The sequence below is a fragment of the Mesoplodon densirostris genome, chromosome 1, assembly GCF_025265405.1.
Source record: "Mesoplodon densirostris isolate mMesDen1 chromosome 1, mMesDen1 primary haplotype, whole genome shotgun sequence".
NCBI lineage: Eukaryota > Metazoa > Chordata > Mammalia > Artiodactyla > Ziphiidae > Mesoplodon > Mesoplodon densirostris.
In genome coordinates this window covers 196,551,812-196,564,484 of record NC_082661.1, presented here as the reverse complement: position 1 = coordinate 196,564,484, position 12,673 = coordinate 196,551,812, and the positions used below count along the sequence as shown (strand labels likewise).

Genomic DNA, 12,673 nt, shown 5'->3' with positions numbered 1-12,673 from the left:
TCACTACTGACTGAAAACAAAGATGTATTATGAATACAAGTGGAATTCCCTTGGCTATGTTTTGAAGCCACCTGGTAAACTTTCCCTTTTGGAATTTTAAGCAGCCACACAATTGAATTAGGGGACAGAACAACCACACTAGTGTCTGGTCAGAAGCAAGCATCTGTTTGCAGCTATGCTAGGGGAAAGCCAGTCACTGGTTCTGGTTTCAGATCTTTTGACTGGGACAAGCTAAATGCTGTTTAACTTGGCCTTCATCTTGCTACCCAGAGCAAATTACGTGGGCCTTAAAAGACAGTTTCCCCTACTGCCATTTAAAGGACTTGATTCAAGAATTTTTTCTGAACATAAAAGGAAGTGGGGGAGGAGTAGTTTTGACAGAGTGGGTTGCTTCAAAATCTGCTTCAGTGGAGCTTTTGAGATTGATTATCTTTGCTCAAGTCCCAGAGAATACACAAAGGCTGCGCTTATTGAGAAAAATCACCACATGATCAATTTCAATTTCTACCGTCTCAGCAGGGATCCCATTTAGGGATATTATCTATGAGGGAGAGTGAAGTAATAGAGGTACAACACAAAGGATGGGTTTAAGTGAGGGCATTGTCACCCTGGTTGCGGTGTGATTGGTTGGTTAGTGCTAATAAGAATGAAGATAGGAGAAGGGTGACATAAATACACTATCATGTGTAAAACAGATAGCTAGTGGGAACCTGTGGTATAGCCCAGGGAGCTCAGCTTGGTGCTCTGTGATGACCTAGATGGGCGGGATGGGGTGGGGGATGGGAGGGAGGTCCAAGAGGGAGGGGATATATGTATACATATAGCTGATTCACTTCATTGTACAGCAGAAACCAACACAACATTGTAAAGCAATTATACTCCAATTAAAAAAAAAAAGGCAGAAAAGGTAACAGAAAAAAAAAAAAAGATATATCACTGACTGGATTACTAGATGAGTATTACTGCTTCATAGTTTTTCCTAACCTGGGGCTGATGGCAGAAGCCGGGTTATTTTGATTCCGGAGTATAGAAATTTAAAAATAATGTTTCCCTCATATTACAAAAGAAAAACTTGATCATTCTAACAACGTAGAAAATACAGACAAACTGAAAGAAAAAATTAAAAATCACCCACTGCCCCACTCCCTACGGAGAACAACTGTAAACATGTTGACTTATACTTTAAAATTTTTCTGTGCTTAAATACATATTTTAATTAAGAATGCATTCATTACTGCATCTTTTATTTTGAAAACTGTCTTTCACTTAACTACCTTCTAGCTCATCTCTCCATGTCAATACTACAATATCCTTTTTTGTGAGTTTTTAAATACAAAACCAACAGATGCTCTTGTTAAAAATTTCTGAGTATAGAATAAAACGTAAAAGTATTTCTCCTACCTCCCAGTCTTACCTCCCCTAAGGTAACCCGAAGACTTTTTCTTAATATTTCTCTTTGGAAACTTTCTATGTACACACATGCATGTGTGTGTGCGCACGCACACACACACACACACAGAGTATTCAATTAACTAATGTATCACAAGGTACAAAGTCAAATCCTGTTATGTGGAAATTCAGGGTTTTTCCAAGTTTTCACTTCAAGGAGCATCCTTGTGATTAAATATTTGCACACAGCCATGATTATTTCCTTAAGATAAACTCCAGAAAACGAATTACACAATTTGAGCACTTTTAATACTTGCAGCACATTTGCCCTTCACATGGTTTGTGCCAATTTCTCACTCTCACCCATAATCAACATTGAATTTTAAAAAATCTTTAAAAGTATAACACATATAGAAAAGTGTCCAAACCATGGGTTAGCCCTGTCCAATATGGTAGCCACTAGCCACACGTGGCTACTGAGTACTTGACATGTGGTTGGTCCAAGTTGAGGTGTGATGGAATTGTAAAATACAAGCCCAGTTTTGAAATATGGGTACAGAAAAATATCATATAAAATATATCATTAATGATTTTATGCTAATAATATATTGAGTGATATTTTGGATGTAGTATGTTAAGGAAAAATATATGATTAAAATTGATTTTTTACTTGTTTTATTTTCACTTTTTTAGTGTAGCTACTAGGAAAATTTAAATCACATATGTGGCTCACAATTGTATTTCTCTTGGACAGCACAAAGTAGGACGTGGTATGGCTTCTTGGGTAATGAAACCTGCCACTGAAGGGTATACTCCCGATTGGCTCTCTTCCTCTTCCTCTCCTGTTCCCCCGACCCCACCCCTGCCTGTGCCTCAGTTACAGCTAGCGCTCTTAGAACTAATGTAGCTCCCTTCACCCCAACAATTCTTTGTCAGGAGTGATCAATAAACACAGGGTGAGTGTCCACTATTGAAGGTAATGGGGTATTAAGACCGTGATCTACCAGAACCGACCGTTAAGTACAAACTCAAAGTTGCAAGTTGAATCATCTGTTAATTGATTTGTTAGAAAGTGTACATACTTAGGCTTCAGGAATTGCTGCTGAGTCCAGCATCATGCCCCTATTAAAATGTGCACGCAGAGCATGGACAGACGGAATACGCACACTTGACAAGTCAGTTCATTGATGGAAGGTCACCATCTCTTTTCGGCCCTCAGCTTTCCCTTCTTCACATATTGACTGTACTAAACACACCCTCAGTACACACACCTTTTCATCAAACACAAATGCTATTCCCAGGCTGGCTTCCACACCCAATCACTTCAGGGTAGAAGCAAAATGCAGATAAGTAGGAAGAAAAAGGCCCAGAGAAGAGCATGTGAATCTTACTTCCTTTCTGCCCTATTGTTGTCTTACATCTTGTTCTCTGAGTCATTTTTTCGCTGGACTCAGCTTTAGAGTTTAAAAAAAAAAAAGATTTTTTAAAGTTCATCTTAAAGTATTTTTGGCTCGATTGTATGCTCGATTATTTGGAATGTGGCCCAAATCCTTGCTTCATTCCACTGCTTCAGTCAAAGTAGCTTCTGTCTGGAAGGTATTCAGGTAAGAGGGATTAAAATAAAGAAATATCTCTGTCCCATCTTGTCCTCATCATCCTTCTTTTGTTGTTCTATCATGCTTAATTTTATGAGAATAATGTTTCTAGCCCTTTGAAACTCTCCACTTAAAGTTTTTATAAAATTGCATTGCAATAAATTCAAGAACCAACATGACCTTTTTTTTTTTTTTTTTTTTTTTTCTTTTTTTTTCTTTTTGCGGTATGTGGGCCTCTCACTGTTGTGGCCTCTCCCGTTGCGGAGCACAGGCTCCGGATGCGCAGGCCCAGCGGCCATGGCTCACAGGCCCAGCCGCTCCGCGGCATATGGGATCCTCCCAGACCGGGGCACGAACCCGTATCCCCTGCATCGGCAGGCGGACTCTTAACCACTTGCGCCACCAGGGAGGCCCCAACATGACCTTTTAACAAGGAAAATGAGACTTCTCTTTAAAAGACTCTCCCTCCCCTAAACTTGAAGAATAAGGGAAATATCTTGTGGAAATGAGTGTGAACTAAGAACCGAAGGAGCATCATCTTTGTTCCGTTATTGGTTTGACTTACTAGATGAACTTGAATACATGTCTTCTAAACCTTAATTTTGCCATCTGTGGACTAGGGCCAGAGTGTTCCCCCTCCTTCCTATGTTTAGTTGGGTTTGCAATAAAAGCAATAAACTGGATGCAAAAGTAATAAATTATTCCTTGGGCTGCAGTGGTCTTGACATTTGAAATTCCTTCCAGACTCCAGATTCTGTGATTATAAATAATAAATGTTTCCACTCTTTCCAACCACTGTGTTTCAACACACTGGTAAAATTTAAAGACCTCTTTCTTATCGCAGTAAGCCAGGCTACAATTTTTACCTTACACAGATTGCTAAGCACTTGTTTCCCTCTTTATATTCAAAGCTGATCATATACTTCTTAAGGTCTTTCTACCTTCCCTCTTTCTGTCCCATTACCCAAGGGTTAAACAAATTTTAAAAGTTTTCAATGGTGCTATAAAATGAACAAGGTTGAGTTGCCTTCCAGTAGCACTGGGTGAGCCAGAGAGACAAAAAACTCCATGAAATATTTTTTGGTTGAAAGAACTGTTAAAACTTTGAGGATAAAACAGTTCTCTCTCTTCTCATCAGCAGGAAGCCAATATCTGTGAAATGGCAGATTCCTAATGAAAGCATGACTAAGTACTGAATAGTATGGTATAAAACATTATTACCTTTTTTTTTAAAAAAAGAGCTTATACACTATATATATTTATTTTTATTTTCAGATTATAGTTGGCCCTTGAACAACTTGGGGGTTAATCCATCTATAATTTATCATTGACCTTTCCTATCTGCAGTTCCTTTACATCCTCAGATTCAACCAACCTCAGACCGTGAAGTACTATAGCATTTACTATTGAAAAATATCCGTGTATAAGTGGACCTGCACAGTTCAAACCCATGCTGTCCAAGGATCAACTGTAATCTTCCTATCAAAAGCACTACTTCGAAACCTAATTTGTCATCTCAAAGCTTTGAAAGCATTATCAGATAAAAACAAATCTGAGTATACATCGAAAGTTTATAGGTCTCATTGGCCCATGGCTATAGCTAAGATTTCATTAACAGTGTCAGCTGAAATGCTGCCCTGATATCTCACCCAGGACCTCCAGCTCCTGTCACTCTCTCCCGTCACCAGAGGGTCAATAGGCTGGTCCCCCATGTGTGCCTGAGCCCCACCCTGTCTGTGGGTTTGGCAGAGTCTGCTGGACTCTGATGCTTCTCCTTCCTTGGGCACCAGAGTCTCTCTTGGGATTCCAGTGAGTGCCGCCTGCCCCTCAGGCATTGCTGCTTCTCCACGTTGTAGATTCGTCCAAGTACACCAGATTCCTCAAGGAGCCTAAGTACCCTCCTCTCCTTTCTGTGACACAGTGTTAGAGCAGTCCTCAAACAATATTATTTGTGCCTCGGTATTTTGCAGAGATTTGGTGAAGTACTTCTTTGTGTTTTTACTTACTGACTTCCTCTTTGCTGTGTGTTGGACATGAACTCCATCAAAGCAGGGGAGGGAGGGCAGAGAGAGCCAGACCAAGAACTAACCCCCTTCCATACTCAAGGTTACACCTCTCCTCTGACCACCAAAGCTTGAGGACGGATGTCTCTCTTCTTGACATGAACGATCTCCCAGGAGACTTCGGTAACCAGAACTTTCTTCAGGTTTTCCCACTAGTTCACTCAACAAGCCTGAACTTCCTGCAGTGGGCACATTCCAAAGACAAGCTAAGATCCCTACTAAGTGAGGATGTACTCTTATTTGGATGAAAACCACCCCAGACCAACCCCCAGGGATTGAACTTGAGGTTGAGAGATTGCGGTTGAGGGTGGGAGGAAGTCTACGTCAGTGATGAGGAGACAGGGTGGGGCGGGGGGAGTGGAGGCTGAGGAACTTTGGGGAAGGCGCCAGGGTGTTTTAGCCCTTCACTCAGGTCTGCATTCTCTCTGCAGAACGACATCTTCGAGTGGTCCAGGGACCACCGTGTCCACCACAAGTACTCGGAGACCGACGCTGATCCCCACAACGCCCGCCGGGGCTTCTTCTTCTCCCATATCGGGTGGCTGTTTGTCCGCAAGCATCGGGATGTTATCGAGAAGGGGAGGAAGCTTGACGTCACCGATCTGCTGGCTGATCCTGTGGTCCGGTTCCAGAGAAAGTAAGTGAACGGACACCATCGATCGTCCCTGAGGGACAGGACCTGGAGACAGGGCACAATGGGGTGCAATAATATCCCCAAGCAATTCTCTGCACAGCACTTACCCTGACGATTGGGTCTTCTTGTTAGGATTGCAGTCTGTTTATTCACTCCTTTTTATTTATTTTTATTTTTAAAAATATTTTTTATTATATATATGTATATTTTAAAATTCTTTTTTTTGATCATTACGTTTTTCCCTGTTCACACAGGGAAATTTGTTTTGAATTTGAACTTGATTTTGAAATGGATTTCCTTTAAGCCCACTTGACCCACCTGAACTACTGATTTCATGGAATGTTTCCGTAGGTGTCCTCGCTCGCTCATTCATGTTTCCCTGGGGTAGCGAGGAGGAGAGGACTTGCTTATTTTAGTGACACACTTGACTTCAACAGGACTGGACTCCCTCCAGGTCCCCTGCTCTGTTCTCCCTGAATTCTCTTGTAGTGAGGCCTCCTCTCCCCCCACCCCTGGAAATGGTAACACCAGTAGGTTTCTGTGCAGAGAAAACGTGACCATGTAACAAAGAGCCTCAAAATGCTTGTGTGCACTAATGGTGTCAGCTGAGCATATTCAGTCCGTCAGCATTTGCAGGGTGGATCTACGTTCAACAAGCACATGGTGAAAGCTTGCCTGTTATCGTGCTGGCAAGTGGAGGGCGACCATGGTTCACGTTTTAACTAGGGAGCTGGCCTGGGCTCTATCCATGTTGGTCTGGATCTGTAAAGTTGGTCTCAATGAGAGCATTTTATAAATGGGCTCATTGCCCCAAAGCAATGGATTTATGTGCAAAGAGGGACAATTTTAGGATCACACTCTGGTGAGAGCCTTGAGATAATATGGTGAACACGTGGTCACTGGACACCATCTCCACTGACAGGCAGGAGTCATTTGAGGACTCATTCCAAACAGAATCTCACAATAATGGAAATGGAGGCTGTGCCTTTGACACAAGAGATCCTTGCACGAGAGGAAGTATGGTGGAGAAATATGCTCATTTTCCCCTCAGCGGATGGTGGGACAGGTTGCGAAGGCTCACACTCGCTCTAAGGCTCAGTTTCAGCTGTAAAATGAGAATAACAGTAGTACCTATCTCTTACAGCTTTTATGAGGACATAATGAAAAAAAAATGTATGAGAAATGCCTGGCATTTATATAGTAGGAGCTTAGATCCGTGATGTCTCTTATTCCACAGACAGCGGCAACTCCAGAGGATTCCCTGTCTTTCCACCCCCTGCTTCTGTTGGCTTCACCATAGGGTCTTCTGTGTGCTCCTCCATACAGCTCTTTCAGGTGGATACAACCAGTATCAATAGCCAAAATTTTATAGAAGATGTTTTCAATTTACAATTAAATGATTTGTTGATTTTGATTTTTCACCATGAGAGTAAAAGAGGAAAATCTGCAAAATTCAGAAAAGTAGAAAGAAACTCATGTGCAGTCTTAACACACAGACACAGCCACAGTTCAGATTCTGTAGTACCTCCATCTATATTTTATGTGTATATTTGACATATTTTACATGATGGCAGTCATACTGCTTATGTAATGTTATGTCTTGCCTTTTAACTTCAGATTATCTTGTAAGCACCGTTATCAAAGACTGCATGGGTTCACCGTTTGAGTGTCATAGTTTATTTAACCATCACTCTGTGATGGGATATGTATGTCATTTCCAATTGTGTGATATAAATGATGTTGCTATACAATTAGTAATGCTTTGGGACAATCAGACCTTAGATGACTTTGAAGAGCTCAGCTGAGGAGGCAGAGGATCTTCTGTTTTATTCCTGAGAACCAAGCTGAGAATAATAGTCTGGGTTTCTCTGACCATAAAAATGGAAGGTTTTTTTCATCTTTTCCCTTTCAAAAATATGTAATCTGATTCATTAGGTGTATACTCATGGTACCTACATCCAAAGACTATCACTAAATGCAGGCAGAAGAACAAAGGCTATTTTGGCATGTTCCTTGAATAGTTATCTGAGAACATCTTTCATCGCCAGTCCAGTGACCAAAGGAGATTGTAAGCTATCAGAAACCACTCACTCATATTATCATCTCTTATATATCATGGAACTCCTGCTAGAAATCAGTGCTGAGGATACGACCTTAAAGATTGGTCTCAGTTCCCCCAGAATTTGCAGTCTAGCAGGGGACCCACAAATTAACTTACAGACAATTATGCTTTAGAGAGAGGAGTGCTATAATAGGGTAGAATAAGGCACCATGGGAACACAGAAAATGGTCTCATAGCCCACCCTACTGGCTGGACCTAGCTTCTAAGCCAAGACCTGAAAGATGAGAAGATGGTAGAGGAGGATGGGGACAAGGATATTTATCATGTCTGCCATTTCATAGAACTATATAGAGCCATTGAACTTTGGAGCTAGGAGGGACCTTACAAATGAGATAACCCATGCCTTCCATCTTTCCTATGAAAAAACTAATAAGTGAAATTTAAATAGAAAGTTGGGGATAGAAGTTCTGTCAGTCTGTTTGGGCTGCTATAACAAAAATACTATAGCCTAGGTGGCTTACACAACAAACATTTATTTCTCACAGTTTTGGAAGCTGGGAAGCCCAAGATCAAGGCACCAGCAGATTCAGTGTCTGGTGAGAGCTCTCTACCTAGTTCATAGATAACCGTCTTCTTGCTCTGTCCTCACACGGCAGAAGGGGCGAGGGAACTCTCTGGGGTCTCTTTCATAAGGGCCCTAATCCTATTCATGAGGGCTCCACCCTCATGACCTAATCACCTCTCAAAGGCCCTCACTGCATTGAGGATTAGGTTTCAACATGCAAATTTTGGGGGGGACACAAACATCAGTCTATAGCAAGTACCTACATCTCAGATTATTTGCTCAATGTCCTTTGGATTATGCCTTGTTGTCTGAAAGGAGCTACAACAGTTCTCTGCAGTGTGGGTGGACACTCATGTCCTTTGGTAATTATCCAGCCTAGAGAGCGTGGAGATCTGTAATCCAAAATGAGGCTTAGAATCACTGAACTAAAGGAAGAGAGCTTCCAAGATACACAACGATACTGTGGCTATTTGGGCATTTTTCATGTTCATGAAGCCAGGTTACCAGTCCTGACAGTCAGGCCATGTGGAGGAGATAAATTCCTTAAGGAATAAGTCCTTGCACATAGGGGTGGGAGCTGGAGTGGTCGATCCCATCAGCAGTGGCACTGTCATATCAGGTCTCAGTCCCTGCTACCCTAGGCTGAATGGGGGGCTTCCTGAGAAACAGAGAAAGGTGCCCAGCTCATTTGGGACCCAGTCCTGGGCCATTTCAGTGGCACCCCTTAGAGAGTCCCTCTCCTGGTCACAATTCCCATCCGTTTCTCTGTAGTCCTCCTAGGGCAAAAGTCCCTGTTCCAGTTTTGGTGGCCGGGGTTTGTTGCTGATTCCACTCCCTCCTAGGGAGCAATGTTTGTACAAAGAGACCCAGGTAAACACTTGGAGAGTTTTCTCAAACAGGCAGATGTGTAAATGAGAGGGACCCAGGATCTGGAGACTCCGCCTTCAGTCAGAACACCAGCACCAGTATTGCAGTTGCTTGATCCACAGTGCGTGGCCATCCTAATGACAGCTCACCAAAGACAAGCTTGCCTGAGAGCCAGGCTTGATCAGCTTGCCATTATACAGTCTTATAAAAGAGAGAAGATAACAGCATTAAGGGTAACAGGGAAACAGCACAGTTCAAGCTATAGTTCCAGGCTTTTCCTCTAAAAGATAACTTTACCAAGGCTGTTACAAGTAGTTAACTGGACTACTTCAGGTTTCTCTCTACTGTCAAGTTGTGAATGATGAAAAGGCAGGCATTAGGAGGTGAGAGGGAGAGGAGCCAGTGGTATCACCTTTAGACTGTGGCAGTTCGGGTCCCTGCCCTGGCCCTTGTGCCTTCAAGGGCCATGCTTCTCCCCGCAGGGCGAAGAGATCACTGGGCAAAGTGCATGCCACTTGGAACCTCCTCCCACTTCTAGAGTGTGCCTCAGGGTCCTAGGATCCTAAAATTCCCTGCCCAAATGGCTCTGAGCTCACTTTCAGAACCTACAGCAGCCTTTCCCAGGCTCTGTCCTCCTGGAGGGAAGTGTGTGCCCCATAGACCCGAAGAGTGGCCAAGGGGCAGTGTTGGCCTGGGGATGAGCTTAGAAGCATGGGCTTGGATGTCCACACAAAGCAGACAGAGCTGGGTTGGAAAGAGAAGGGGTTGGGCCACAAGCTAGGGGCTCCCACCTCTGCTCATGGCCTAGGCCCTGCAAACGTTGGGGGTGAGCCTAGAAGGGCCTACTTATAAGGTTGACAGTGGGTCTATCAGTTGGGAATTGTGTTTGGCTTAAACAAGATAGAAGTTAGTTTCTCTCACATGTAAAACAATCGTGGAGGTCCAGGTTATGGCAGCGGCACAGGGCCAGTAGAGAACCGGATTCTGTTACTTTCTTGTTTCTTGAGGTGGGCTTGCATAGCTATAAACTCCCCTCTTAGAATTGCTTTTGCTGCATCCCATAGGTTTTGGATAGTTGTGTTTTCATTGTCATTTGTCTCTAGGTATTTTTTGATTTCCCTTTGATTTCTTCAGTGATCTCTTGGTTATTTAGTAACGTATTGTTCAGCCTCCATAGGTTTGTGTTTTTTACGTTTTTTTCCCTGTACTTCATTTCTAATCTCATAGCATTGTGGTCAGAAAAGATGCTTGATATGATTTCAATTTTCTTAAATTTACTGAGGCTTGATTTGTGACCCAAGGTGTGATCTATCCTGGAGAATGTTCTGTGCGCACTTGAGAAGAAAGTGCAATCTGCTGTTTTTGCATGGAATGTCCTATAAATATCAATTAAATCTACCTGGTCTCTTGTGTCATTTAAAGCTTCTGTTTCCTTATTTATTTTCATTTTGGATGATCTGTGCATTGGTGTAAGTGAGGTGCTAAAGTCCTTCACTATTATTGTGTTACTGTTGATTTCCCCTTTTATAGCTGTTAGCAGTTGCCTTATGTATTGAGGTACTCCTATGTTGGGAGCATATATATTTATAATTGTTATATCTTCTTCTTGGATTGATCCCTTGATCATTATGTAAGGTCCTTCCTTGTCTCTTGTAACATTCTTTATTTTAAAGTCTATTTTATCTGATATGAGTATTGCTATTCCAGATTTCTTTTGATTTCCATTTGCATGGGATATCTTTTTCCATCCCTTCACTTTCAGTCTGTATGTGTCCCTAGGTCTGAAGTGGGTCTCTTGTAGACAGCATATATATGGGTCTTGTTTTTGTATCCATTCAGCAAGACTGTGCCTTTTGGTTGGAGCATTTAATCCATTCACTTTTAAGGTAATTATCGATGTGTATGTTCCTATGACCATTTCCTTAATTGTCTTGGGTTGTTTTTGTAGGTGGTTTTCTTCTCTTGTGTTTCCCACTTAGAGAAGTTCCTTTAGCATTTGTTGTAGAGCTGGTTTGGTGGTGCTGAATTCTCTTAGCTTTTGCTTGTCTGTAAAGCTTTTGATTTCTCCATCGAATCTGAATGAGATCCTTGCCAGGGAGAAGAATCTTGGTTGTAGGTTCTTCCCTTTCGTCACTTTAAGTATATCATGCCACTCGTTTCTGGCTTGTAGAGTTTCTGCTGAGAAATCATCTGTTAACCTTATGGGAGTTCCCTTGTATGTTATTTGTCGTTTTTCCCTTGCTGCTTTCAATAATTTTTCTTTGTCTTTAATTTTTGTCCGCTTGATTACTATGTGTCTCAGTGTGTTTCTCCTTTGGTTTATCCTGCCTAGGAGTCTCTGCACTTCCTGGACTTGGGTGGCTATTTTCTTTCCCATGTTAGGGAGGTTTTCAACTATAATCTCTTCAAATATTTTTTCGGGTCCCTTCTCTCTCTCTTCTCCTTCTGGGACCCCTATAATGCGAATGTTGTTGTATTTAATGTTGTCCCAGAGGTCTCTTAGGCTGTCTTCATTTCTTTTCATTCTTTTTTCTTTATTCTGTTCCAAAGCAGTGAATTCCACCATTCTGTATTCCAGGTCACTTATCCGTTCTTCTGCCTCCGTTATTCTGCTATTGATTCCTTCTAGTGTAGTTTTCATTTCAGTTATTGTATTGTTCATCTCTGTTTGTTTGTTCTTTAATTCTTCTAGGTCTTTGTTAAACATTTCTTGCATCTTCTCGATCTTTGCCTCCATTCTTTTTCCCAGGTCCTGGATCATCTTCACTATCATTATTCTGAATTCTTTTTCTGGAAGGTTGCCTATCTCCACCTCATTTAGTTGTTTTTCTGGGGTTTTATCTTGTTCCTTTATCTGGTACATAGCCCTCTGCCTTTTCATCTTGTCTGTCTTTCTGTGAATGTGGTTTTTGTTCTACAGGCTGCAGGACTATAGTTCTTGCTTCTGCTGTCTGCCCTCTGGTGGATGAGGCTATCCTCTTTTATCTTTCTGCTCCACCATCCTTAGCATGTGACTTTTAGTCTTTCATTCTGAGGTCCAAGGTTACCCCTAGAGCTCCACCCAAAAGGAAGGTGGGGGGTGGGGTGAGGTTAACACTGCTCAATTGAGTCAGTTTCCTATCAGGAGCTTTCCCAGAAGACACTCACAGCTGATCCACCTAACTGTATTTGCACTCAAGGGAAATTGGGAAATGTAGTCTCTTGGATGATGTATTGCACCCCTGAATAAAATCCTGGTTTTGTGTCTATGGAAAAAAGGGTGAGTTGATATGGAGTAAGCAGTTAGTAGTTTCTGCCATAGTTATTTAATTGTTCTGCCTTAAGCAAAATGATTGGCCGTCACAAATTACTCAGTCTTATAACATTTTGTTATTAAGCAAGTGAGTAGCCTTTCTGTCTCAATTTAGTGAGCAGAAACTGGAATCTCAAATAATTTTTCTGAGGTGGCTGAATGTGGATAGAGTCCAGAGGCTGTTTCTCCTAATGCTTTGCTCATCC

The 12,673-nt window shown here is 42.0% G+C and overlaps 1 protein-coding gene across 1 annotated transcript in view; it reads left to right on the top strand.

Moving 5' to 3' along the window:
* Positions 1 to 12,673, top strand: part of SCD5 (stearoyl-CoA desaturase 5) — a 166,048-nt gene that overhangs the window by 106,979 nt on the left and 46,396 nt on the right. The window contains exon 3 of the mRNA XM_060093328.1: positions 5,479 to 5,684. Coding sequence (XP_059949311.1) covers positions 5,479 to 5,684 — 206 coding nt within the window. The remainder of the gene's footprint in view (positions 1 to 5,478; positions 5,685 to 12,673) is intronic.